The sequence below is a fragment of the Peromyscus maniculatus genome, chromosome 1, assembly GCF_049852395.1.
Source record: "Peromyscus maniculatus bairdii isolate BWxNUB_F1_BW_parent chromosome 1, HU_Pman_BW_mat_3.1, whole genome shotgun sequence".
Classification (NCBI taxonomy): Eukaryota; Metazoa; Chordata; class Mammalia; order Rodentia; family Cricetidae; genus Peromyscus; species Peromyscus maniculatus.
In genome coordinates this window covers 51054267-51079186 of record NC_134852.1, presented here as the reverse complement: position 1 = coordinate 51079186, position 24920 = coordinate 51054267, and the positions used below count along the sequence as shown (strand labels likewise).

Sequence of the window (24920 nt, the reverse complement as noted above, 5' to 3'; positions counted from 1 at the left end):
GGGAAAGTTCTCTTCAACAGAGCCACACTAGGTCTGTCAACTGCATTCCAGGGCAGGAGTACACCAAGGAACAGTACAAAACAGGCTCCATAGCTTCGTGTTCGTTTGCTTCTTATGCTGTATTTTTGGCCTCTCTCTCTCTCTCTCTCTCTCTCTCTCTCTCTCTCTCTCTCTCTCGGTTTTTCTTTTTCTTTTTTTTTTTGGTTTTTCGAGATAGGGTTTCACTGTGTAGCTTTGCGCCTTTCCTGGAACTCACTCGGTAGCCCAGGCTGGCCTGGAACTCACAGAAATCCGCCTGCCTCTGCCTCCCGACTCCTGAGTGCTGGGGTTAAAAGCATGCACCACCACCACCCGGCTTTTTTCTTTCTTTTAAGCGCATGCGTTTAATCCCAGAACTCGAGAGGCAAAGGCAGGCAGATCTCTTGAGTTCGAGGCCAGCCTGGTCTACCAAGTGATTTCCAGGACAGCAAGAACTAAACGGAGAAACTTGTCTTAAAAAAACAGAGAGACAGAGAGAGAGAGAGAGAGAGAGAGAGACAGAGAGAGAGAGAGAGAGAGAGAGAGAGAGAGAGAGAGAGAGAGAGAGAATGAAGCTGAGTGGGTAGATGAATCTGGGAGTTGTGGGAAGAGAAAGAATATTGCCAACATACATTGTGTCCAGGGGTAGGGGGGGTAGGGGAAGCTTTTGGAGAGGAAAGACACACTCCCCAGAGGCTGGGACACTTAAATACAGACCCTCCTCCTGTGTGGGACAAGCAAGTCTTCCATGAGCCCGTACCCTGACCCCGTCAGGGTCATCCTTCTAGCTCCTACACGTCACTGTAAAGCTGAAATTCACGAGCAAGGCTGACCTTGTGTGGCAGGAGCTTCTCCAGGTCCTCCGGGCTCTTTCCTGCAGCCTGGAGCTCCTTCTTAGCCTCTTCAGGTAACTTCCCCTTCATCAGGGCCTCAGTCTGGGCCAGGAAGTTGGCCAGGAGGATCTGACGAGAGAGACATGCGGTTACAGCAGCAGGCAGCGCCAGAGCCTGCCCAGTACTTCCCAGGTGGGTGAGGAAGGACGGGGCAGGAGCACAGGTGACCGGTACTTCCCGGGTGGGTGAGGAAGGACGGCGCAGGAGCACAGGTGACAGCACGACTACTCATGTTTCCTCACTGGGGACGGAACCCAGCTGCCCTCTGCGGAGCTGCAGCTCTTGAGAACGGAGACTCAGTTACTCAGGCTGTGCTGACCTGGCAGATCTTCCTGCCTTGTCTCGGCTTCCTGAATAGCTGTGATCACCAGGTGTGTACGTACCACCCTGCCAAGCTTCCTAACAGGATGTTCAGTACTTGGCAAAGAGTCACGCTAATGACTGTCTACTTTCAGAGAGCCGGGCGGGTGGTGGCGCACGCCTTTAATCCCAGCACTTGGGAGGCAGAGCCAGGTGGATCTCTGGGAGTTCGAGGCCAGCCTGGTCTATAGAGTGAGATCCAGGACAGGCAGGGCTACACAGAGAAACCCTGTCTAGAAAAACCAGAAATAATAATAATAATAGTTTAACAACAACAACAACAAAAGGAGGGTGGGGCATCAACACCCCCTTGTCTAGTTGCATTACGTCAACAGTGCTACATCACAGAGTACAGCCCGGGATGTGGTGACACACGTCTCTAATTCCTACACTCAGGAGTCAGGAGACCGAGGAAAGAGAATTACCAAATTTAAGGTCAGCCTGGGTTGCACTGTGTGACCCTCTTGCAAAATGATAGACAAAAGGACACTCAGCTGCCAGTAAGGACCAGACTGCTGGTCCTCCCACAGGGAGGTAGATTCTGCCAGATGCCTGAATGAACAAGTATTCCCCTGGGAGTCTGGCTGTATCCTAGGCTTTACCATCAACTTGACATAGCCTAAAGTCATCTGGGACCGAGTTTCTATTGAGAGACTGCCCAGGTCAGATTGGCCTATGGGGGACTGTCATTGTTAAATGATGCAGGAAGGCCCAGCTCACTGTGGGCAGCACCATCTCTAGGCAGGTGGCCATGGATTGTATAAGAAAACTAGCTAAGCATGAACCCGAGAACAAGTCAGTAAACAGCATGCATCCATGGTTTCTTGTGGTAGAATATTATTTTAACTAGGCAAAGATGTGTTACATCTGTTTATGCTGCAGAATATTGCTTTACCTGGGTAAAGGTGTGATACCTTTGTTTATGCTGCATTTGTTTAACATGTAAGGATGTATTACACTTGTTTGTGCTGCATTTAATTATGTTAAGATGTGTTGCTATTTGACCTTGCCTGCCTAGGGCACCTGATGGTCTAATAAAGAGCTGAACGGCCAATAGTTAGGCAAGAGAAAGGATAGATGGGGCTGGCAGGCAGAGAGAATAAACAGAAAGAGAAATCTAGAGAGAGGAGGAGAGAACGGGGGAATGCCTGGGGCAAGAAGCCAGGCAGACACCAGATAGACAGACAGACAGACAGAGAGAAGCAGGGACAGTAAGATATACCCAAGTAAGAAAGGTAATCAGCCCCAAGGCAAAAGGTAGATAAAGAGAAACAGATTACACAGAAATGTGCCTAAGCTAGACCGAGCCTTCAAAACTAATAATAAGTGTCTGTGTCATGATTTGGGAGCTGGCTGGTGGCCCAAAAGAAAAAGCCTGGGATAGTTTCTGCCTCAAGCTCTTGCCCTGGCTTCCTTCGATCATGGACTGTGACCTGTAAGCTGAAATAAGTGTTTCTCCCTCCAGGCTTGCTCTTGCTAAGAGCTCTTGTCACAGTAGCAGAGACAGAACTAATACAGGCTAACACCTTTTTTTGTTTTGTTTTGTTTTTGTCTTTCAAGACAGGGTTTCTCGCCGGGCGTTGGTGGCGCACGCCTTTAATCCCAGCACTCGGGAGGCAGAGCCAGGCGGATCTCTGTGAGTTCGAGGCCAGCCTGGGCTACCAAGTGAGCTCCAGGGAAGGCGCAAAGCTACACAGAGAAACCCTGTCTCGAAAAAAAACCAAAAAAAAAAAAAAAAAAAAAGACAGGGTTTCTCTGTAGTTTTGATGCCTGTCCTGGAACTCACTCTGTAGACCAGGCTGGCGTCGAACTCAGAGATTCGCCTGCCTCTGCCTCCAGAGTGCTGAGATTAAAGGCATGCGCCACCACCGCCCGGCCAGGCTAACACACCTTTTATGAGGTAGGAACCCAACTCTGAGGGCCACTGGGCTTGTGATCCTGGGAACTGAGATAACAGACGTGTTGTGTCTCAAGGCAGTAAATGTGTAGTCATTTGCTGTGGCAGTAAGAGAAATGAAGCTAACTGCGGAGCAGGGCAGAGCTGCAGGAGGGTCCACTGCACGAGGGTCCGCTGCACGAGGGTCCACACAGCCTTCTTACCTTGTGATGCAGACCTTTCCGTATGGGGTGCTGGGTCTGGACAGGGATGAGGAAATCACAGGGTATCATCTTGGTGCCTGTGGAGTGCACAGTGGTCATCCATACAACCCAGGCCCAAGAGAGGTACCCAAACAGCCTACAGAAGGCACTGCCCTAAGAAGGAGGTCCCAGCTGTCCCAACTTCATCCTGTCAGGCACCACACCCCGCAGGACAGATGGGCCTTACCTTGGTGAATAAGCTGATAGAATGCATGTTGGCCATTGGTCCCTGGCTCTCCCCACACAATGGGGCCTGTCTGATGGTCCACCCGGGTACCAGACTTGGTGATGTACTTCCCATTGGACTCCATGTCGCCCTGGAATGAGGACAGAAACTCAACCCTTTACCTATAAGATTTCCTTTTTAAGAACTGTGCCCAGATCCTTCTGGGGTGCCTCAGCTTCATGTGGGGAGCCTATAAATGTCGGTCCTCAGGCTCCTGAGCTTTCTGGCTTAGACTACCATGCTATAAGGGCCATGATCAGGAGAATATGATCTGGAGGCAGGAAGAGGATCTCTTTAAAAACAAACTTTGTTCTTCCTATAGGTGGCCTGAGGTAACCCAGGAAAACAGCCCACTGCTCTCTTGATCCAGAAAAACCTTTCAAAATCATGCAAATTGAAAGGTTCAAATCTTGTTCACTTTAAGAATAACGATAAAGGGACTTGGGAGATGGTTTAGTAGTTCCTTAGAGTGCTTCCTGCTCTTCCAGAGGACCCAATTTCAATTCCCAGCACCCACATCAGGTAGCTCACAACTACCTGTAACTCTAGCTGCAAGGGATCCCATCAAACCTCTTCTGGCCTCCATGGGCACCTTGCATACATATCACTGATACATACAAATGCACATTAAAAGAAAAGGGGAGAGAGGAGACTATGAGTAGGTAGGTGTGCTCAGACCAAACAATAGGCTGGGGCACAGCGTCAGAGGCTCATAAGAGTGCTGATTTTTGCTGCATGTGCTTACAAATGCAGAGAGGTTAGCTGTAAATTCTCTAGTCATTTAACATATCCAAGTGAACAACGCGCCCAAGGTGGACCACAGTACAGGTCACAGGGGGTCCCAGCTCACACCATCACCCAGAATAGCAACAAATGAGAGCCAAAGAGGAAGGCACATGCCCACAACCTATCCAGGATGAGTCTGGTGAGGGCACCTCTCACAGTGGTGAAATTCAGCTAGTAACACGGACGGAATAGGTCTTGGTTACCAAGATGTGCCATAAACCCAGGAGCAAAGATATGCCATATCCATACCCAAGGGTAAGGGGAGACACTGGAACCTGCCACTAGACCTTTCCAAGCACAGCCTGGGAGTTGGTACCTGTTGGAAGTAAGCAGCAAAACGGTGCATGTACTGGTCATAGGGCAGCAAGGCATGGGTCTCGCACTCGAAGCAGTTGATATACCAGATCCCCAGCAGAGCCAGCAGGACGGGGGCATTCTTATCCAGGGGTGTCTTGCGGAAGTGCTGGTCCTGAAAAAACAAGGTGGGTGGGGGCTGAGCAGCTGTCATGGAGAGGAAGGAGGGAACAGGACCCATACATGTCCCAGGCCCCTCAGCACTCACCATCCAGTGAGCCCCGGAGAGCAGCTGTTCGAAGTGGTCAAAACCTGTGCCATAAAAGTAGCATCAAAAGAAGTGACCACCACCACCACCACCACACCCCCCACACCCCCCACACACACACCCCGTGTCTTCCTGGCAGTGGGTCACAGTTTTTTTTGGATGTGGAGCCCTAAGACAGGACCTGGGATAAGGAGGGGCTTGCAGGAAGTTTTGTTCTTCAAAGGTGGCCCTGAGCACAAAACCTACCCTTGGTTCTTTCTCCCAGAACTAAAAGAATAAATGTTTCTAGGTAGGAGGAGAGAGGCTAGAAGCCTGTGGGACAAGCAAGGCATTCAGGGATGCAACCTCAACTTCACACTGTGATACTGCCTCCTGCAGGCGACTCACCCACATGCAGAGCGATGGAAAGTCCAATGGCTGACCACAGCGAGTAGCGGCCACCTACCCACTAGGAAAGAAGGAAAAGGCATTGAAGGAGGGCAGGCACACCCTAACCCCCCTCCCTCCTGCCACACCTGTGCCCAGAAGGCCACTCGTCCACAGGAACAGCTTGGAGGGTCTGACCCAACCCGACTCTGCCCAGCAGCGACCCTCCATGCTGGCCAGCAAGGCAGACACAGCCAATCAACTGAAGATGGCTGGCCTCATACCTCTGTCAGCTCCCGTCTCCTCAGCACTGATGGACAGTCTCACACCTGTGCCAGCCTTTACCTTCTCAGCCTTGGCAGAACCAGGACCTGTGCCAGTCCCTACGTTCTCAGTGCTGACTAAAGGGCTCCCAATCTGTGCTAAACCTGCTTCCTCAGATGTTGACATACACAGACCCTCATACCCGTCCCCAACCCAATCCCCTCAGACACGACTTGAGAGCCTCATACCTGGGCCTACCTTACTGCCTCAGACACACTGATAGACTTAGTGTCTCATACCTGGACCATGCCTCATCTCCTCAGATACTGGCAGTCCAAATGCTCATACCTGTGCTGAACTTACCTGTTCAGACGCAGGCCCTATCACCTCAGCCAGACAGACCCAAAACCTCATACCTGCGCCTACCCTGTCCCCTCAGAAATTGGTAGACCGGAGCCTCATACCTGCACCTACCCTGTCCCCTCAGCCACTGGCAGACCCAGAGCCTCATACCTGCGCCTACCCTGTCTCCTCAGCCACTGGCAGACCCAGAACCTCATACCTGCGCCTACCCTGTCTCCTCAGCCACTGGCAGACCCAAAACCTCATACCTGCGCCTACCCTGTCTCCTCAGCCACTGGCAGACCCAGAACCTCATACCTGCGCCTACCCTGTCCCCTCAGCCACTGGCAGACCCAGAACCTCATACCTGTGCCTACCCTGTCTCCTCAGCCACTGGCAGACCCAGAACCTCATACCTGCGCCTACCCTGTCTCCTCAGCCACTGGCAGACCCAAAACCTCATACCTGCGCCTACCCTGTCTCCTCAGCCACTGGCAGACCCAAAACCTCATACCTGTGCGTACCCTGTCTCCTCAGGAATTGGTAGACCAGAACCTCATACCTGCACCTACCCTGTCTCCTCAGGAATTGGTAGACCGGAGCCTCATACCTGCGCCTACCCTGTCTCCTCAGCCACTGACAGACCCAGAGCCTCATACCTGCACCTACCCTGTCTCCTCAGAAATTGGCAGACCCAAAACCTCATACCTGCACCTACCCTGGCTTCTCAGGCACTGGCAGACCCAGAGCCTCATACCTGTGCCTACCCTGTATCCTCAGGAACTGGTAGACCGGAGCCTCGTTCTCACACTTACCCTGTCTCTTTGGTCACCAACAGACCCAAAACCTCACACCTGTACTTCCATCTCCTCAGATACTGACAGACCAGGGCTCATACCTCTGCGTGCTGTCTCCTCATATGTTGACGGATCCAGAATCTCGGCCTGTACCTACCATGTCTTCTTGGTCGCTGACACACCCCGAGCCTTGGTCCTACCCGTACCTTGGTCCCACAGCGACTAACCCTTGCACCTACCCTGTCTCCTCACACAAGTGAGGCCTAAGACCACACACTTGGGCCTGACTACAGATCCCCAGGCCCCGGCAATAGCCCCAAGTGTGGCCTGACTGAGGACAGGTAGCACAGCTGGCTTAGTGCACCCCACCTCCTCTCTCTTGACCCCCACACATTACTGTCAGTGCTGGGTGTCTCCCTCCCTCCCTTCCTCCCTCCCTCCCTCCCTCCAGGACAGACCCCAGGCATATCTATCTCTGGTTTCAAAGCCCTTGCTTAGAGGACCCTATCTACCTACATTTAAATTAGGGCTTGCAGATAGCCTAGGAGACCCACTGCACTTGTCTATTTTATGGGCCAGTGCTGTGTGTCTAATTTGAGAGGTCACTCCAACCCACATGAGCTTAGCCAGGGCGCCTCCACAAAGACTCAGGGATACCCTACCTTTAACTGAATCCTGTGTACAGCTCAACCCTACCTACCCACATTCTTAAGCCCCTCAAAACAACACCAGCAGAACAGCTCTGACTCAGGCCATGCCGGGCCAACCTGCCCACCCGTGCTCGATGACAGCTCCTTAGGCTGCACTTAGTGGGACAAATTTCCTCCCTGTTTTATAAAAATGTATTTAGTATGTATGTATGTATCCGTGGCTACCAGAACTCATTACAGATGGTTGTGAGCCACCATGTGGTTGCTGGGAATCGAACTCAGGACCTCTAGAAACGCAGCCAGTGCTCTTAACCTCTTGAGCCATCTCTCCAGGCCCTTATTTCCTTCCTCTTAGTTTGACCTTGGCTCTCCTGATCTCACCTCCCAAGCCGGGTTTACCCACCTGTGCTGGACCCTTGGGTCTTCAAAGTACACCTGGTCAGCTCCACCTACAAGTACTTGAGCCAGGCTCCTGAGCACATCTGGTCGGTCACCTCTACCTGAGTCTGGCCCCAGCTTCTCAAACCTGGATGGCCTCTACTCAAGCCTGGACCATGCTTCTTCTGGCTTCTCCACCAAGACGCAGGTAGAACTCCTACCTCTGACTGAATCCAGCTGTGGAAAGGGCCAGCTCCACCTACCAGTGTTCAACTCCTCAGGCCTCGGTCTACATCTGGCAGATCAACTGTCTGCCTCTGACTCTGGCCCTCCAGAATCACAACTGATAAGCCAGGGCCACCTACCTGCATTCACCTTTAATTCTCACACTTCCAAAACTGTATCTGACAGGCCAGGCATGATGGTGCACACCTTTGATCCTAGCACTCAGGAGGCAGAGGCAGGCGGATCTCTGTGAATTCGAGGCCAGCCTGGTCTAGCTCTGTCTATTGGTACAGTATGCACCCTGGCTTCCGACTCTCCTTGGTGAGTCACTGCAATCTATCAGGATGTTGACCATGGCTCTTCAGACCATACCTGGAAGGCCAGCAAAACATCTCGGCTCGCTGGACCACACACCAGATGGGCTAGCTCCACTTACCTATATGAGATTCTGGGTTTTTCAGACCATGCCCGACTGGCCAGTTCTGATCCTGATTCCTTGCCCCACATCTGTCTGTGTACCTGATACTGAATCCCCATATAATTCCTAATGACTCAAGTCCACTGACCCGACCCTGACCCTCACACTCCTAACAGGCCAGCTCTACCTACCTGACCTAATGCACTTTCTTTCCCGGCTCTGACTATGACTTCTTAGGTCTCAGTGGCATGCCAGTTTTGTGACCCCAGGCCCTCACAGACCGTCCCTGGCAAGCCCTGTCTACCCACATGCTAATGTCACTCTCGCCAGATTGGCAGTCCTGAAGATCCAACCCCGTGCCGGGAAAGGACTCCACAGGCCTTACCCAAGAACCTGACCGCCACATCCCTGTGCCTGGTCACACTCAACCTTCCCGAGTTAAGTTTCACGTACTAAGCGTGACCATACCCGGGTAACCCAGAGTCACCCACACACGCACGCCACACCCCCTTAGTTTCCCACAGACATGTGCTCCATCCATCTTGTCTTGCTTCATTTCTTCAGACAGCACTCAAACATCCAATTCTTCTTTGCTTCTGAGGCCTCACCTGACAGACTGCCTCTGCCTGCTCTCCTCGACAGGACTGACCCAAGGAAGGATCTAATGATGAACTGTGGTATCTCACCTCAGCCCCACCTCTGCTGGTTCCGCAGATCAAATCACTTGATAAACTCCCATTGCGCTTGGCCAAGGCTGCAGACTTGGGATCCCAGCCTGGGCCTGACCTCAGCAGCCTCTTCTGTACCTTACCTGGGAGATCAGGACATACAAGCCTGACCCTTAGCAACTTCCTCTGCCAGTCTTACCGCACACACCTGTAAGGGCCTGGCTTCCACGCCTTCTGGGTGGATTAGGAGACGCTAGACCACCTACCTTCGCACTGCCAAAACTGTTCCGATGTCACCGAATGACATGGTCGGGCCTGGTTCCAATCAAGACCCAGTTCCACCTGCCCTTGCCTTCCTCCCATTTCCGGTGATGCCGGGGGCTGAACCAAGGGCCTGGACCCTGCCAAGGAGCTCTATCTCCCACCCTGCGCCTTTAGTTTCAATGTCCAGACTAGCCCAAGCCAGTTCTACCTACATGTGCCTAGCCTGGCTCCCCTGGCTCCAGAGGAAAACCAGTCACACACTCTTGTCCGATTCCGGCTCCTGAGACCGCAGCCATGAGACCCCATCTCACAGACTCCACCCCACACCTGAACCGATGCTACCTGCCCATCTCAGAGTCTTCTGCTGCCAGTGTTAGTTAGACTCGGGCCTTAGGTAGCACATTCTCTCAAAGAACTGGGTCTCCAAACCTTTACCTTTCTTGAGTCTCTCAAACTGCACCCTAAAGACACAGGTCCTCTGCTGTGGAATATTCCTTTATACTGTGTGAATATGTCATTGTGACTGGTTATTAAAGAAGCTGACTGGCCAGTAGCTGGGCAGGAAGAGAGTGGACAGGAGAGCCAGACCAGGAAAACGGTGGCAGGAAGAAGGGCAGAGTCAGGAGTTGCCAGCCAGATGCAGAACAAGTCAGACACGAGCCTCGGGGCAGCACACAGATTAACAGAAATGGGTTAAGTTGTAAGAGCTAGTTAGTAATAAGTCTGAGCTATGGGCCGAGCATTTATAATTAGTATTGAGTTGGTTATTTGGGAAGTAGCTGCTGGGATGGGAAAACTTCCACCTGTGTTTGACCTGCCCCAGGCCTCACCTCTTATAATTCGTCTATTCCTGCTCTTCTCACAACACCAGCCTACACACCCAATGACAGAGCAGCCTGTGATGCCTCGGAAGGGCTGGCCAGGATGCTGAGAACCTGGGTTCACCTCATCTTTCAATCAGCTAACTACTATCCAATCTTCACTTTTCAGAAGCTACCAGACACTCTAATATGTGCACATCTGGGTCCTCTTCCTGCACAGCTGGGCAAGGTCACATGACCTTGACTTCAGACCTCAATTATCAGAACTATTCTTTTTTGGTTGTTTAAAAACAAGGTCTCACTACATAGCTCAGGCTGGGCGTGAACTTGTGATCCTCCTGTCTCAGCCCCCTGGGACTACAGAGATGTGCCACCATACCTAGCTGATGTCATAGCTGCACTTATATCTTTCTTTGTCCTGACATGTCCTCTAATAGCACCTGTACCTGTCCTTACTCCCTTTCAGACCTGATTCCAGCTCCTGAGACCTGTGCCATGACAACAGACACACCTTATGGACTCCATCAGACATACCTGAGGAGAGATGGCTTGCAAATGTCAAGTCTCAGGTGTCAAAAATAGTTCTCTGATATTGGACTCAAGCTGGGACCCCGAGAGACTCTACAGCTCACTAGCTTACCTCTGCCAGGTCCAGACGCCGGACACACTAGGCAATGTCACACCAGACCCCAGCTGAGTCTCATCACTCACCCGTACCCTGTACCGGACCCGACCTGAGGACTGGCCTTGCCGGCAGTGCCGCACCCTGACCTGCTGGCTCGTTATCTCACCTGGGAGACTAATCCGGAGTCTTCACACATCCCTGCTCCTCAGACAAAATCTCCATTCCGCAGCATCCACCCACATCCCTCCTCCTCATGCTGTTGGGGTGGCGTGTATGCCTGGCCTGACCCACGAGGTCTGCACTGCCGTCACTGCCAGCCCTGGACCCTGTCCCCTGCGCCTCACGGCCAACGGGGGCAAACGGAGACACGCACCCCTCCCTGAGACTGTCTGCTCAGGTGCTGAGGCCTAAGGAGGAAGGGGGCAGGCCCCTCCTCTAATCAGGCAGGAAACATTGGTTAGAGGCCACAGTTTCCCAACGGGGTTCCTCATCTGAACCACAGGATGTGTGCCAAGGACGGTGTATAACTGGTGCCATCTAGACAGGCATTAACTCATACACAGTGGATGGCTTGGGACATGGAGCGTCATTCTCCTCGAGAGATGAGTAAAAAAAAAAGCCCTTAGCTCAACTGTGGTTGCACATGCCTGTAATCTAAGCACTTGGGAGGTCAAAGCTAGAGGATTAAAAATTCAAGGCCAGCCTGAGCTACATAGTGAGCTATGGGTTAGCCTGGGCTAAAAATAATTAATTGAAAAACTCCTGATTCAGCCAGGCAATGGTGGCACAGGCCTTTAATCCCAGCACTCGGGAGACAGAGCCAGGTGGATCTCTGTGAGTTCAAGGCCAGCCTGGTCTACAAAGGGAGTTCCAGGAAAGGCGCAAAGCTACACAGAGAAACCCTGTCTCGAAAAACCAAAAAAAAAAAAAAAAAAAAAAAAAAAAAAAAAAAAAAAAGGAGCCGGGTGGTGGTGGCGCACGCCTTTAATCCCAGCACTCGGGAGGCAGAGCCAGGTGGATCTCTGTGAGTTCGAGGCCAGCCTGGGCTACCAAGTGAGTCCCAGGAAAGGCGCAAAGCTACACAGAGAAACCCTGTCTCGAAAAACCAAAAAAAAAAAAAAACAAAAAAAAAAAAACAAAAAAAAAAAACATACAGATTATGCCGGGCGGTGGTGGCGCACGCCTTTAATCCCAGCACTCGGGAGGCAGAGCCAGGCGGATCTCTGTGAGTTCGAGGCCAGCCTGGGCTACCAAGTGAGCTCCAGGAAAGGCGCGAAGCTACGCAGAGAAACCCTGTCTCGAAAAACCAAAAAAAAAAAAAAAAAAAAAAAAAAAAAAAAAAAAAAAAAAAAAAGGAAAGCGCTCCAGTTCAAAGGCTGGTGGGGAGATGCCCTGAGGGGTGACACCTTCTCAGATGTACCCAAGACGTGTGGGAGAGCACCTCTGCCTGGCCCCGGCCACTGCACCCGCAGATCACACACATCCACAGCAGTCCCGCACTCCGCGCCTTCACAGCCCCTCCTCCCAGCATGGCTGTGCTCCAGCCCCAGTCAAGGCCAGTCCCTAGTCAGGGCTGCCTCCCGGTGAGTCCGCAGGACTGTCCGTCTGTCCTAGCAGGTGGCCTGCATGCGGCTCTCCCGGTGAGCCCACAGGACTGTCCGTCTGTCCTAGCAGGTGGCCTGCATGAGGCTCTCCCATTTGAAGCGGGGGTTTGCTATGCAAGCTGCCCTGGCCTGGTGTGCCCCGACTCCAGGTCCACCGCCTGCTCCTGCCACCCGGCCCAGCTGCCCCTGCAGCCTCCTGTGGGTCCTTTCCCAGGACCTGCCTTGCCCTGCCCTTTGGCCTTTACCGACCACGGCTGCAGCCTGGAGAAAGGTCAGGCCTGAGAATAACTCACCTCAGCTAGTGGAGAGGGCAGGGATGGCTCTGGTTACCTCACAGTGGGTGCTGCTGGAAGGCACCCAGGGGAGCCGCTTCTCCCTGTGAGCTGGGCGCTCTCCCACAGACAGAGCCTCCCTAAGGGCCTCTCTGCCTTCCCCAAGTGAGACAGACATGCAGCAAGTGCTCAGTAAATGCTGACCTGACCTCACAGGCCCCTCCTGCTGGCTCAGCGGCCAGGACGCGGCTAAGGACACGCCAAGCACACAGCACAGGAAGTGCCTTACTTACATCCCAGAACTCGAACATGTTTTGAGGGTCGATCCCAAACTCCTTCACTTTGGTCTGCCAAGTACAAAGGGAACATCTGTTAGACAACAGGTGCTGTGGGAGGGAGCGGTACTGCCAGACAGCCCCCCCTTCTCCCACCCCGTGTGCGGAAGGGTGGAGCAGGCTCAGGGTGGAGGGGGACACCCGAGATGCCAGCTCACCTCCAACCCACCAGGGACCCTGCACCTACAGCACCTCCTCCTGGTGTCTAAGAACCAGACACCACACAACCATCCCCCACACTCTGCCCTTAACACCTGGAACTCCACCCCAGAGGCTACTCTGCAGGCTAGGTAACGAGGCCTGGACCCTTTGAAGACGATGCCACCTGAGAGCTCCCGAAAGAGACCAGTCTTTTTCTCAGGTGTCTGGGCCCTCAGGCAGGCCAAGCCAACCACCCCACACTTATCCTCAGAGATGTCCACGGACATAGCTCCGCCAGCAGAAGGCAGGCAAGGTGCTGATTAGCAGCCTTCAGACATCCGGCTGGCCCTGACCCTCTCGGCAGCAATAGAGGTAGAAGTGGGGAGGGGCGGAAAAAGGTCGGCAGAAGGGCCTGGGTATGGTTCGTGGTTCCCGGCTCTACCACCGACGTGCGCAGCCCCGCCACACGGCAAGGTTCAAGTTTACCTCTAACTTGCTGAGCCAGGCTCAGTGTCCCCTACCTCATAGAGGCTCAAGACCAAGCCAACTGTGGACAGGCAGACATGATCTGAGCTCACCTCAGTTACCACCTCACATAATCCTTAACCGGAACAAAAGGCCACATCTGGGGCGCCGGAGAGACGAGGCAGCAGCCAAGACCACACACTGCTCTAGCATAGACCCGAGTTTGGCTCCTCACAGACACCGGGCAGCTCATAACCAACTGTAACTCCTGTTCCAGGGGACCCTGAGGCCTCTTCTGGCCTTTGAAGGCATCCTTACCTCATGCACACACGTGCACACCCCATATCTATCTATCTATCTATCTATCTATCTATCTATCTCTCTCTCTCTCTCTCTCTCTCTCTCTCTCTCTCTCTCTTTCTCACACACACACACACACACACACACACACACACACATATAAAATGAATCATAAAAAAAAAAAAAAAAAAGTCATGTTGGGTGGCAGTGGTGCACGCCTTTAATCCTAGCACTTGGGAGGCAGAGCCAGACGGATCTCTGTGAGTTCGAGGCCAGCCTGGTCTACAGAGTGAGTTCCAGGATAGGCACCAAAACTACACAGAGAAACCCTGTTGTGAAACCCGCCCCCCGCCCCCCAAAAAAGCCACACTAGGTGATGGAGCAAATGCCTTAATCCAGGAAGCAGAAGTAGGTGGAGCTCTGTGAGTTTGAGGCCATCCGGGACAGTCAGGGCTATACAGTCAAGCCCTGTCAGACAAGTTCACACCCGGGGAAGATGGCTCATGGTGAAGGCAGTTGCCATGTAAGCCTGGAGATCTGAGTTTAACCCAAGAACCCACATAAAGGAGGCAGGACACCCCACGAAGTTGTCCTCTGACCTCCACTGTAACATGTGTGCCCTCACACACATATCATGTACACACACACCATCAAAACAGTAAAAAATTAATAAAAAAAAAAAATTACATCCAGGGCTGGGAAGATGGCTCACTGGCTAAGAGCACTTATTCTCATTAGAGGACCCAGGTTCAATTCCCAGTAGGGTGGTTCACAATCACCCCTAACTTCACTTCCAGAAACCTGATGCCTTTTCTGATCCCTGTGGGCCCCTGGCATGCATGTAGCGCAGTCATACATGGAAAACACTCATACACATTAAAAAAAAAAACCACCACAAAACCACATTCATTTCCCAGGCCTAACAGCTTTGGTGAGAAGCAGGATCTACCCTGTACATCCCATATGGGGAGAGACGTAACGGGGTGCCAAGGGCCAGGGGTGCTCATGTGCATCATTCTGGCCTGGGCGATGTGGGGACATCATGATCCCACTGACCCCATGCCGTTCTCAGGGAGTCGTCTATGCCAGCGACCCAGCCATGACGCGGCCCTGGATCAGGGGACTGGGCTTTCCCACGAGGGCACGCAGGCACTTACCGTGTTTGTGGACAGGGCGACAAAGTGCTTGGCAACCGCAGACGGCTACAAGAGACAGAGGCACATTATACCAAACCCATGCCAGAGGGATGCCCAAGGGTGGGGATGCCCGTCACTGGAGAAAACCAGATTCTACACAGGATCAACTGTTCTCTGGCTTAGGCCCTGAGGCTGTTAGAGGAGCCCACAAAAGGTCACGGTCAAGAGGGCAGGAAGCTGGTGGCACATGAGTGTAATCCTAAGGGTCATGAGTTCAAGAGCTGCCTAGACCACATAGCCGAGACTCTGCCACAGACCAATAAACAACAAAAAAGTTGTACAAGGGCCACAGGCCAGCCTGTCCATCCACACCCAAAGGCACACATGGCCAAGGAGGAAAAGGACCCCACACACAACCCGCAGTGTAAAATGGGTGTGGTCCCCGAGAGCAGAGCTGATCCAAGGTGCTGGGGACTTAAAGGATCCTCAGTCACAGCACTATTAAAAAATGAATGAATTACTGAAAGGGCCCTTAGCCAGTTGAAGCAGGTTCTGCTGGTCCCCGGGGATAGAAAACACACGCTATCTTGCGGGAGGGAAGGGGACACAGGACCCGCCCCACAGCAGGAGACCCGCCCCACAGCAGGAGACCCGCCCCACAGCAGGAGACCCGCCCCACAGCAGGAGACACGCCCCGCGGCAGGAGACCCGCCCACGGCAGGAGACCCGCCCCACAGAAGGAGACCCGCCCACGGCAGGAGACCCGCCCCACAGAAGGAGACCCGCCCCACAGCAGGAGACCCGCCCCACAGAAGGAGACCCGCCCCACAGAAGGAGACCCGCCCCACAGCAGGAGACCCGCCCCGCGGCAGGAGACCCGCCCCGCGGCCCACTCACTTCCTTGGCTGTGTTAAGAAACCACTCCTTAGCCGTCTCTGCATTGGTGATGGTCTCCTGGGTGGTGAAGGTCTGCAACAGAATGTGACAGTGAGCCCAGCTCCGGGTCGGCCGCAGAGGCCACCCTGGTGACGACTCAGCATGACCACAGGCATCCACAGACACACGCCATCATAACACTGCGTGTGTTAATTCTAACAGTTCACATCCCAGGGGGAAGGACCCAAACCTCACCAGAACCCAAATCCTGCAGGTCAGGCGTCTCCCAGGAGAGGGGCTGAGCATAGTCTGAGCTCTCTCCAGTTCAGCCTAGGCTGGATTTCACAATTCAGGTGGAATTCTATTTTTCAATTTTATTATATTTAGTGCGTGTGTGTGTGTGTGTGTGTGTGTGTGTGTGTGTGTGTGTGTGTGTGTGTGTAGGCATGACATGTGGTGGAGCTGTGAGGACAACTTTTGGGAGTAATTCTCTCCTACCATACAGGACCCCAAACCAAACTCAGGTCCTATCGGGCTTGGTGGCAAGCCCCTTTATCTGCTGAACCATCTTGCTGACCCCTCAGATGGATTTTTTATTATATTGTGTGTATTAGGGTACATAAGGCATAAACGGTAATAAGCAAACCGTTCCTCAGGCCAGGGCTCTGAAATCAGAAAGGTACAACGTGCCAGGCAGGGTGGTACACACCTGCATTCCCACTGCTCAGGGGGCTGAGAGAGGAAGGGAGCCACACTCAACTATGAAAGACCCTGTCTTAAAACCCTGAGAGGGAAGGGTCGGAGGGGAAGGGGGAGGAAGGGGGTCTGGAGAGAGACAGAGAAGAAGGTAATGGATCTACTAAGTAAGTATCACCCAGCACTCAGGAGGCCGAGGCAGGCAGATCTCCATGAGTTCGAGACCTGAGGCCAGCCTGGTCTACAAAGCCAGTTCCAGGACAGCCAGGGCTACACAGAGAAACCCTGTCTTGAAAAACAAACAAACAAACGAAAAGAATAAAGAAAGAAGTATCAGAGACACGTTAGGACAAGGACCAGTCTGTAATCTGCTTGAGCAGCTGATGTAGGAGGATCTAAAGTTCAAGGTGGGCCTGGGCTACAGTGTGAATTCAAGGCTAGCTGGGTATGTAGTTCCGTGGTAGAGTACTTGCCTAGCATGACTGAGACCCTTAGTTCAGTCAGCAGGCGCGCACACACACACACACACACACACACACACACACACACACACACACACACACACACACACGGGGGTGGGGGTGGGGGGGGAACGGGACGACACAGATCACATGAAGTAGTAAGTGGGCACAGCCTAGGACGAGGGTCCAGACTGAACCACCTCCTTTGCTGTCAGACATGGGAGCCACCTGAGGGCAGCTGTGTTAACTTGATCCACAAAGCACCATTCACTCAGACTCGACTGCCCAGGGCAATCCACCCGTCCTCCCCACCCCCAGCGCCATACCTTGGAGGCGATTATAAACAGGGAAGACTCAGGGGTCAGGTTGGCCAGTGTTTTGGCAATGTGAGTTCCATCAATGTTAGAAACAAACCAGACGCGGGGACCTCCCGCAGAGTACGGCTTGAGAGCTTCGGTCACCATGAGGGGTCCCTGCAGGAGGAGAGGACACGGTTCTGAGGAGTGACCACTCCCCCCCTCACCCTCTCCCGAGGTGAGCTGGGCTCTCCTTACCAGGTCGGAGCCTCCAATGCCGATGTTGATGATGTCCGTGATGGATTTCCCGGTGTACCCCTTCCAGTCGCCACTCCGGACCCGCTGGCACAGAACCAGATCACACAATTAACCCAACGTACATGGAGAGGCCACAGCTCAAAAACGTCACCCCTTCTGGGTCATTCTTGCCTCAATGACAACTACTAGTCCCTCTCAGGAGCCTCTGGAGGCCACAGTGCCAGATCCCTGCCTGTTCTGTGCCACACGCTGCCCTGGTCCACTGTCGCATGCTGTTTAAACAGACTCTGGGAGCCAACAGTGCTTTCTTGTCCCTGACTTCCAAATGTTTATTCAAGTGGCCTCCAAAACCCCGTTCTGAGGCAGGCTGGCTTCCTAACTCTGTGACAGGGAGAAAGGAGACGAGAACTACTTGTTTATCTCATGGTATAAATATCTGCACAGGGCTGGAGAGATCTCTCAGTGGTTGGGAGGATGGCTGTTCTTGCAGAGGACCCAGGTCCAGTTCCCAGCACCTACATGGTTAACTCACAGCCACCTGTAGCTCCGGTTCCAGGGGATCTGATGCCCTCTTCTGACCTCCATGGGCACCAGGCACACACACAGTGGACTTAAATACACACAGGCACTCACACACACACACACACACACACACACACACACACACACACACACAGAAAAATGCCTACAGAAAGCGAGAGATGTTCTGATCTGACGTGTCTCACTGAGCTCCTCTGACACACTGCTTCTGCGGGGCTTCCCTGTAATTTCTGCTGGATGTTGTAAGCATCCACTTTGATGATGTTACTTTGTTTGCTCAGGTGACTCCAGTTGTTCCTTGGGATGTTGTAATAACCAATTTGACGATTTGTTATCTGCTATTTTTAACTTTTGCTTACTATATACATAATGAACTTACGTATTCAAAAGTCAAAAGCACGTCTATTGTCTATCATTCTCTGTATGAACACATTCCACACCAAATGGCCTGTATGTCCTCACTGACAAAGTGGGACTTACAGCGAGGCTGTCACAATTTTTAAAACGGGGTGGACTCTTAGCCAGAGACCAACTCCTGTGACAGGTCTTGACCAGGGACAAGCAGCCAGCCTCTACACAGTGATAAAATAATTCTGCGTCAACTCCTAGGCCCTGCAAGAGCTCCACCACTGAGCCAAATTCCCACCCACATGGTTGTCAGATGGAATCTTACTATGTATATAGTACACAGTATAGCATACATACTGTACAGTATAGTACATATATTGTATCTGGCCCAGGACGACCTTGTACTGGGAATCCCTCTGCTTCAGCCTCCTGACTGCTAGCATCATAACCTATGCTACCATATCTGGCTGCTTCCAAGTGACTCTTGCCTCCGGTGCATATCCCAGTCGAATTCCCACCTCTGCTTAACAGTGCTGGCCTGTGACCTCCGCAGGACACTGTAGAAATGATACTGTGTGAACGGGACGCTTGGTCCCAACAACCTAAAGCTTTTGCTCTCTGACCCTCCCCAGACCGACGTATCACACGCATACTGTACCTGTGGAGGCCAGAAGAGGGCATCAGACCCCCCAGGACTGGAATTACAGAGGACTGTGAGCTGCCATGTGGGTGCTGGGAATCAATGCGGATCCTCTGGAAGAGCAGCCAGTGCTCTTAACAATGGAAGCATCTCTTCAGTGTTTTCTCTGATTTCTCTCTTTAAAGAGTCCACCTACCATGTCTTCTGGACACTCAGTCCTGCGACTAAGCCCATAGGAAAAGGAATTGAGAATTCCTTCCATAGGCAGTACCAACTTGCCATTCAGAGAGAATCTTCCAGAACTGACACCTTCAGAGAAGTGCAGCATCGGCCTACCCTCTGACTACAACTTCAACAGAGCCCCCTGTGGTGGTATTCTAATTGTACTGAAATGTGATTTTAATTGTATGTTAATAAATAAAGTTGCCCGGGGGTCAGAGCTATTAGAGCCATAGACAGAGTGTGGCGGTGGTGGCACACGCCTTTAACCCCATAGATCTCTGTGTGTTCAGGGATACAGCCAGCACTGGAGACATACGCCTTTAAGACCTGGGGGGATGTACATACAGACAGTGACGAGGCAGTCACGTGTTTGGGTTTACAACCAGTGAGAAGGCAGAACAAAATACTATGAAAAGAGAGACACACAGGAAATAGCTCTCTTTCGGGAAGCTAGGACCACCGCAGGAGGAAGGATGAGATTTTAGCTCTGAGCTCTGATCTCTTGACTTTCTCTTTTACATTGGTTCTGTGTTTCTTATTTAATAAGACCGTTGGTTACATCTACAGTTCCCAAACCAAAACAATGCAACTCAGACTGCCCCCTGCCCCCCCCCCAGGTTTTGATCCAGAGACACCATGTGAGATAACCATGTCTATTTTCTGTGAGCCAGGTTCCGGTGTGATTCCTGAACAATGATCTACCACTGAACTGACACAAGTCACAGGATGTGATTCTACTAAAAACTTGAACAAGGGGCTGCAGAGGTGGCTCGGCAGTTGAGAGCACTAGCTGCTCTTCCAGAGGACCCGGGTTCAATTCTCAGCACCCACAAGGTAGTTCACAACTGTCTGTAATTCCAGTCCCAGGGGATCCAACACCCTCTTCTAGCCTCTGGGCACTGTATGCATACAGACGCACACTACACTGAAGTACACACAGGCAAAATACCCATAACACATAAAATACAATAAAATATTTGAAACCTAAACAAACTGGATGTGGTGATAGCTTATGCCCGTTCTCCCAGCACTTGGGAGGCTAGACTATCATGAGTCCAAGATGACTCTGTCCCTAAACAAACAAACCTAATGCTTTGACAGAAAGCTTTAAGAGTGAGTGATCCTAAAACGGATTAGACAGCCCAGAGGCAGCTGCCGGTGTGGGTTTAAAGAAAGGGCAGGAAAATATTGCTGGGAATTGTAGGGAAAAGAATTTTTGTAGGCCAGGCTTGGTGGTGCATGCCTTTGATCCCAGCACTTGCGAGGCAGACATGCGGAACTCTATGAGTTCGAGGCCAGCCTGGGCTATGTGGAGAAAACCTTTCTTGAAAAACAAGAAAAGAAAAGGAAAGAAAAAAAGAAAAAGCATGCACTGCTCTTGCAGAGAACCCAAGTTCAGTTCCCAGCACCCATGTGTGAGCCACAATGGCCCGTAGCTCTAGAGTATGACACCCTTGTTCAGGACTCTGTGGGCACCCACACCTGCACTCACATACAGAGACACACAAATATACATACAATAAAAATAAAATAAATCTATTTTTAAAACCCCTTTATTTCCAGGCGAGGTGGTGCACACCTTTAATTCCAGTACCTGGAAGGCAGAGGCAGGCAGCTCTCTCTGAGTTCCAGGATAGCTAGGGCTATGTAAGGAAATCCTGTCTCAAAAATTAAACAAACAAGGGGCTGGAGAGATGGCTCAGAGGTGAAGAGCACTGGCTGTTCTTCCAGAGGACCCGAGTTCAATTCCCAGCAACCACATGGTGGCTCACAACCATCTGTAATGAGATCTGGTGCCCTCTTCTGGCCTGCAGGACATACATGCAGGCAGAACATTGTATACATAATAAATAAATCTTTAAAAAAAATTCTTAAAAAAATTAAACAAACAAACAAACAAAAGAGCCCTTTGTTGGGCTGGGGATATAGCTCAGTTGAGAGAAGGCTTGTCTAGCACGCACTAGGTCCTGCATAAACCAGGTAGCTCACACCTGTAATTCCAGAACTCCAAAGGCAGGGAGATCAGAAGTTCAATGTCATCCTCAGCCACATATCAGGGATGGGCTATATGAGACCCTTTCTACAAGCAAAGATCCTTTGTTAAACTTGAGAGACTAAAGCAGATACACACAAACACTTGGTCTTGGCCCAGTGAAGCAGCTCTGTGGCTGGGAGAGCTTGCCACCAAGCCTGACCCCGAGTTCCTTCCCTAGGAACCACGTGATGCGTGAGAGACCTGATTCCCACGAGCTGTACTCTGACCTCCACATGTACTGTGGCCCGTGTATGCCCGAGTACAAACACATACATGTAAGAACAACAATTATTATATATATTATACACATCATATAGAACTCACCTTGAAGAAATCTGTGCACACAGCTCTTGTCTAACGGAATGACACCCCAACCCCCCACAATAAGCTTCTTGAAGCAGTCTCTTAAGACTTACTAAGAACTAATGTCTGAAACTGTATCTACCTGAATGGAGCTAAGTGAGGCAGCTAAAAGACACTTAAGAGACCTTTAGCTGCTCAGCTTCTTACTTCAATCTCACAGACTAAGGTACTAAAACAAAGAACTCCGCCCCCAACACAAATTATCAGAGAAAGACAGACTTTTAATATATTCTTTTTGTTGTTGGATTGTTGTTTTGTGCTTAGAAATAGTGTCTCCACTGTACCCCAGGCTGGCCTCAGATTCATCATCCTCCTGCATCAGTTCCCATGGTGCTGGGAAGACAGGGGTGTGCCACCACACCTAAGACACCGTTCGGTAACTTCCTAGTTTATAATCAACCATACAGCAGGGCAGGACAGCCACAGCTACCAACCATCGGACAAACGACGGCAGCTTTTCTTTTCAATTTTTGTTTATTGTAATTTTTCTTTTTTTTTTCTTGTTTTTTTTTTTTTTTTTTTGGTGTTTCGAGACAGGGTTTCTCTGTGTAACACCCCTGGCTATCCTGGAACTCACTCTGTAGACCAGGCATACTCACAGAGATCCGCCTGCTTCTGCCTCCTAAGTACTGGGATTAAAGGCATTCGCCACCACCGTCTGGCTTTATTGTAAATTTTCAATTGGTAGATGACACCTATTAGGAGGTACACTGTGATATTTGATACATGGATCTACATAACAATCAGTTAAGGCTGACTAGTCTATGCATTGCTTCAAACAGTTAGCATCTCTCTTCTCCAGTGCTTGCCTGTCACATGCCCGACTCTGAATTCAACTCCCAGCATCACAAAGACAGACCGACAGACAGACATCGGTGCACCAGCTTTCTGTTGTGTTGATCATTTGAGGGGCTCACGAGCCAGCCCAGGCTAGCACTGACCTTGTGGTTCTCCAGCCTTAGCTTCCTCACTCACTGCTGCGATCATCGGCATGAACCACTGTGCCTGACCCTACTGTTTCCTTTTGAGAGGACCAGCCACAGGAAGTGGAATTCCTCACCGGGACTGCCATTGGTTAGCAGTGTGAGTTTGTTCCCTGGGCTTTTTGTTTTGAGAAAGGGTCTCCTCATGTAGCCCAGGCTGGCCAGGGCCTGGTAATCCTCCAACTTCAGCCTTCTAAGTGCTGGGATTACAAGCCTGATCCACCAGAACCAAGCTGCATATCTTGAACTAAAAATACCTAGTCAGCCTGAGTCAGCCAGTCCAACAGCCAGCTGTAAGGGAGTGTGAGTCTGTACACACCACACTGTCCACCCAGCATGCCTGAGCACACACAGCGTGATCAGAGCACTGGGGTCCCACTCTGCCACACAGCAGAGGGTGAAGGATGCCCTTTCACACACAAAACCTCAGGGGCATTCGGAAATCCAGAGTCCCATCAAGGATCCCTAGCCTTCCTCACCCCAGGAAGGCCTGCATCCAGGTGGCTGCCAGGCCTTTAAGATGAATGCCAGGGTCATTTTCAAGTCTGAAAATGGCTCTTGGCCAAGGCAAGCAGCCTTTGACCAGCAGCCACCCGCGGGAGCTGTTGTGAGCTGCTGCTTCCGGTCACAAACCCAGACCGATCACAGCTGACCAGATGATCACGCTCTGAGCATGCCCAACCCATACAGATACACACCCGCACACACCCGCACACACCCACAGGATTACCCTTGTACCCCAGACTTGGTAACATCTACCATCCTGTGCAGAGACACCCTGGGGAGACACAATGAGGCCACGATGGATTGTGAAGTAAATTCAGCTGGTCTCTGTGGCAACCCACACTGCCTCCCCAACCCCCACATACACTTGATAGCAGAGGAGGTTATCTGGGTATGCTGTGACATGTCTTTTTTTTTTTTTTTTTTTTAGATTTATTTATTATGTACACAGTGTTCTGTTTGCATTTATCCCTGGATGCCAGAAGAGAGAGCTAGATCTCATTACAGATGGTTGTGAGCCACCATGTGGTTGCTGGGAAGAAGAGCCAGTGTTCTTAACCTCTCTCCAGCCCCCTTTTTTGATTTGAGACAGGGCTTCTCTGTGCAGCCCTGGCTGTCATGAAACCCGCTCTGTGGACCAGGCTGGCCTTGAACTCACAGAGCTCCACCTGCCTCTGCCTCCTGAGTGCTGGGATTAAAGGCATGTGCATCAACACTGCCCTTGTGACGTCTTTAGTCCCAGAACTAGGAAGGCAGAGAGAGGCACATAGATCTCTGTGAGTCCTAGATCAGTATGGTCTACACAGGCCAGTTCCAGGCCAGCCAGGAACTGTTAGTTAGATCCTGCTTTGAAAAGAAAGAAAAGAAAAAGAGGGAAGGAATGAGGGAAGGGAAGGGAAAGGAAAAAAAACCGAACAAAAGGTCTGTGTGTGGTACAGTCATATGCATGAAACTGACCCAGAGGTATGTTTCACATTTTTCTAGCAGAAATCAGCTGTAGGGAGGGACATGGGTTGCAGTTCAGTTGGCTATTACGTAAGCCTGAAGTTGACACTCCGCATCCCTGCTGCCCTAACACCACATAACAGGCTGCAGTGGCGCACATCGGCAATCCCAGACCTTGAAAGATGGAGAGGTTTGCTCACTCTAAAAAGAGCTGAGGGAAATTCAGGTCTCAGCAGAGATGCCAGGGTCAGCAATCACACAGGTCACCCCTACCTGAGGCTGCAGCAGGGCCTAAGTCCTGCCTCTAGGGAGAGCAGTGGGCCCGATTCCTGAAAACACACACACACACACACACACACACACACACACACACACACACTCACACACACACACACAGCCGAAGGCTCATCCAGGCTAGCATCAGCTTACCTGGCAGAAAGACTTCATCTTCTCCAGAACCCTGTTGACCTCTGGCATCACGTCTTTGCCATCCACCACAATGGGTGTGTTGGACCGGTTCCGGAGGGCCACATGCAGCACAGCCCGATCCTAGAGATGAAGGTCGGAGAATGAGGAAGTACCACACACTCTAGAGTTAGAATGGTCCCATCTAGGAAAGGAACAGTGTGGCTCAGGCCTCTGCACCAGACAAGCAGGTCCCCAGGCACCCATTCCCACCACAGTCTTGTACAGAGAAC

At 51.6% G+C, this 24920-nt stretch overlaps 1 protein-coding gene across 1 annotated transcript in view; it reads right to left on the bottom strand.

Annotated features, from left to right (window-relative positions):
• The window catches only part of Gpi (glucose-6-phosphate isomerase), a 29045-nt gene that overhangs the window by 1286 nt on the left and 2839 nt on the right, over positions 1-24920 (bottom strand). Inside the window, exons 4-15 of the mRNA XM_006984995.4 lie at positions 24652-24771; positions 17643-17726; positions 17415-17561; positions 15953-16024; positions 15077-15121; positions 12972-13025; positions 5372-5432; positions 4985-5028; positions 4739-4891; positions 3598-3727; positions 3372-3448; positions 852-980 (exon numbers count right to left, since the gene is read on the bottom strand). Coding sequence (XP_006985057.1) covers positions 852-980; positions 3372-3448; positions 3598-3727; positions 4739-4891; positions 4985-5028; positions 5372-5432; positions 12972-13025; positions 15077-15121; positions 15953-16024; positions 17415-17561; positions 17643-17726; positions 24652-24771 — 1116 coding nt within the window. The remainder of the gene's footprint in view (positions 1-851; positions 981-3371; positions 3449-3597; positions 3728-4738; positions 4892-4984; positions 5029-5371; positions 5433-12971; positions 13026-15076; positions 15122-15952; positions 16025-17414; positions 17562-17642; positions 17727-24651; positions 24772-24920) is intronic.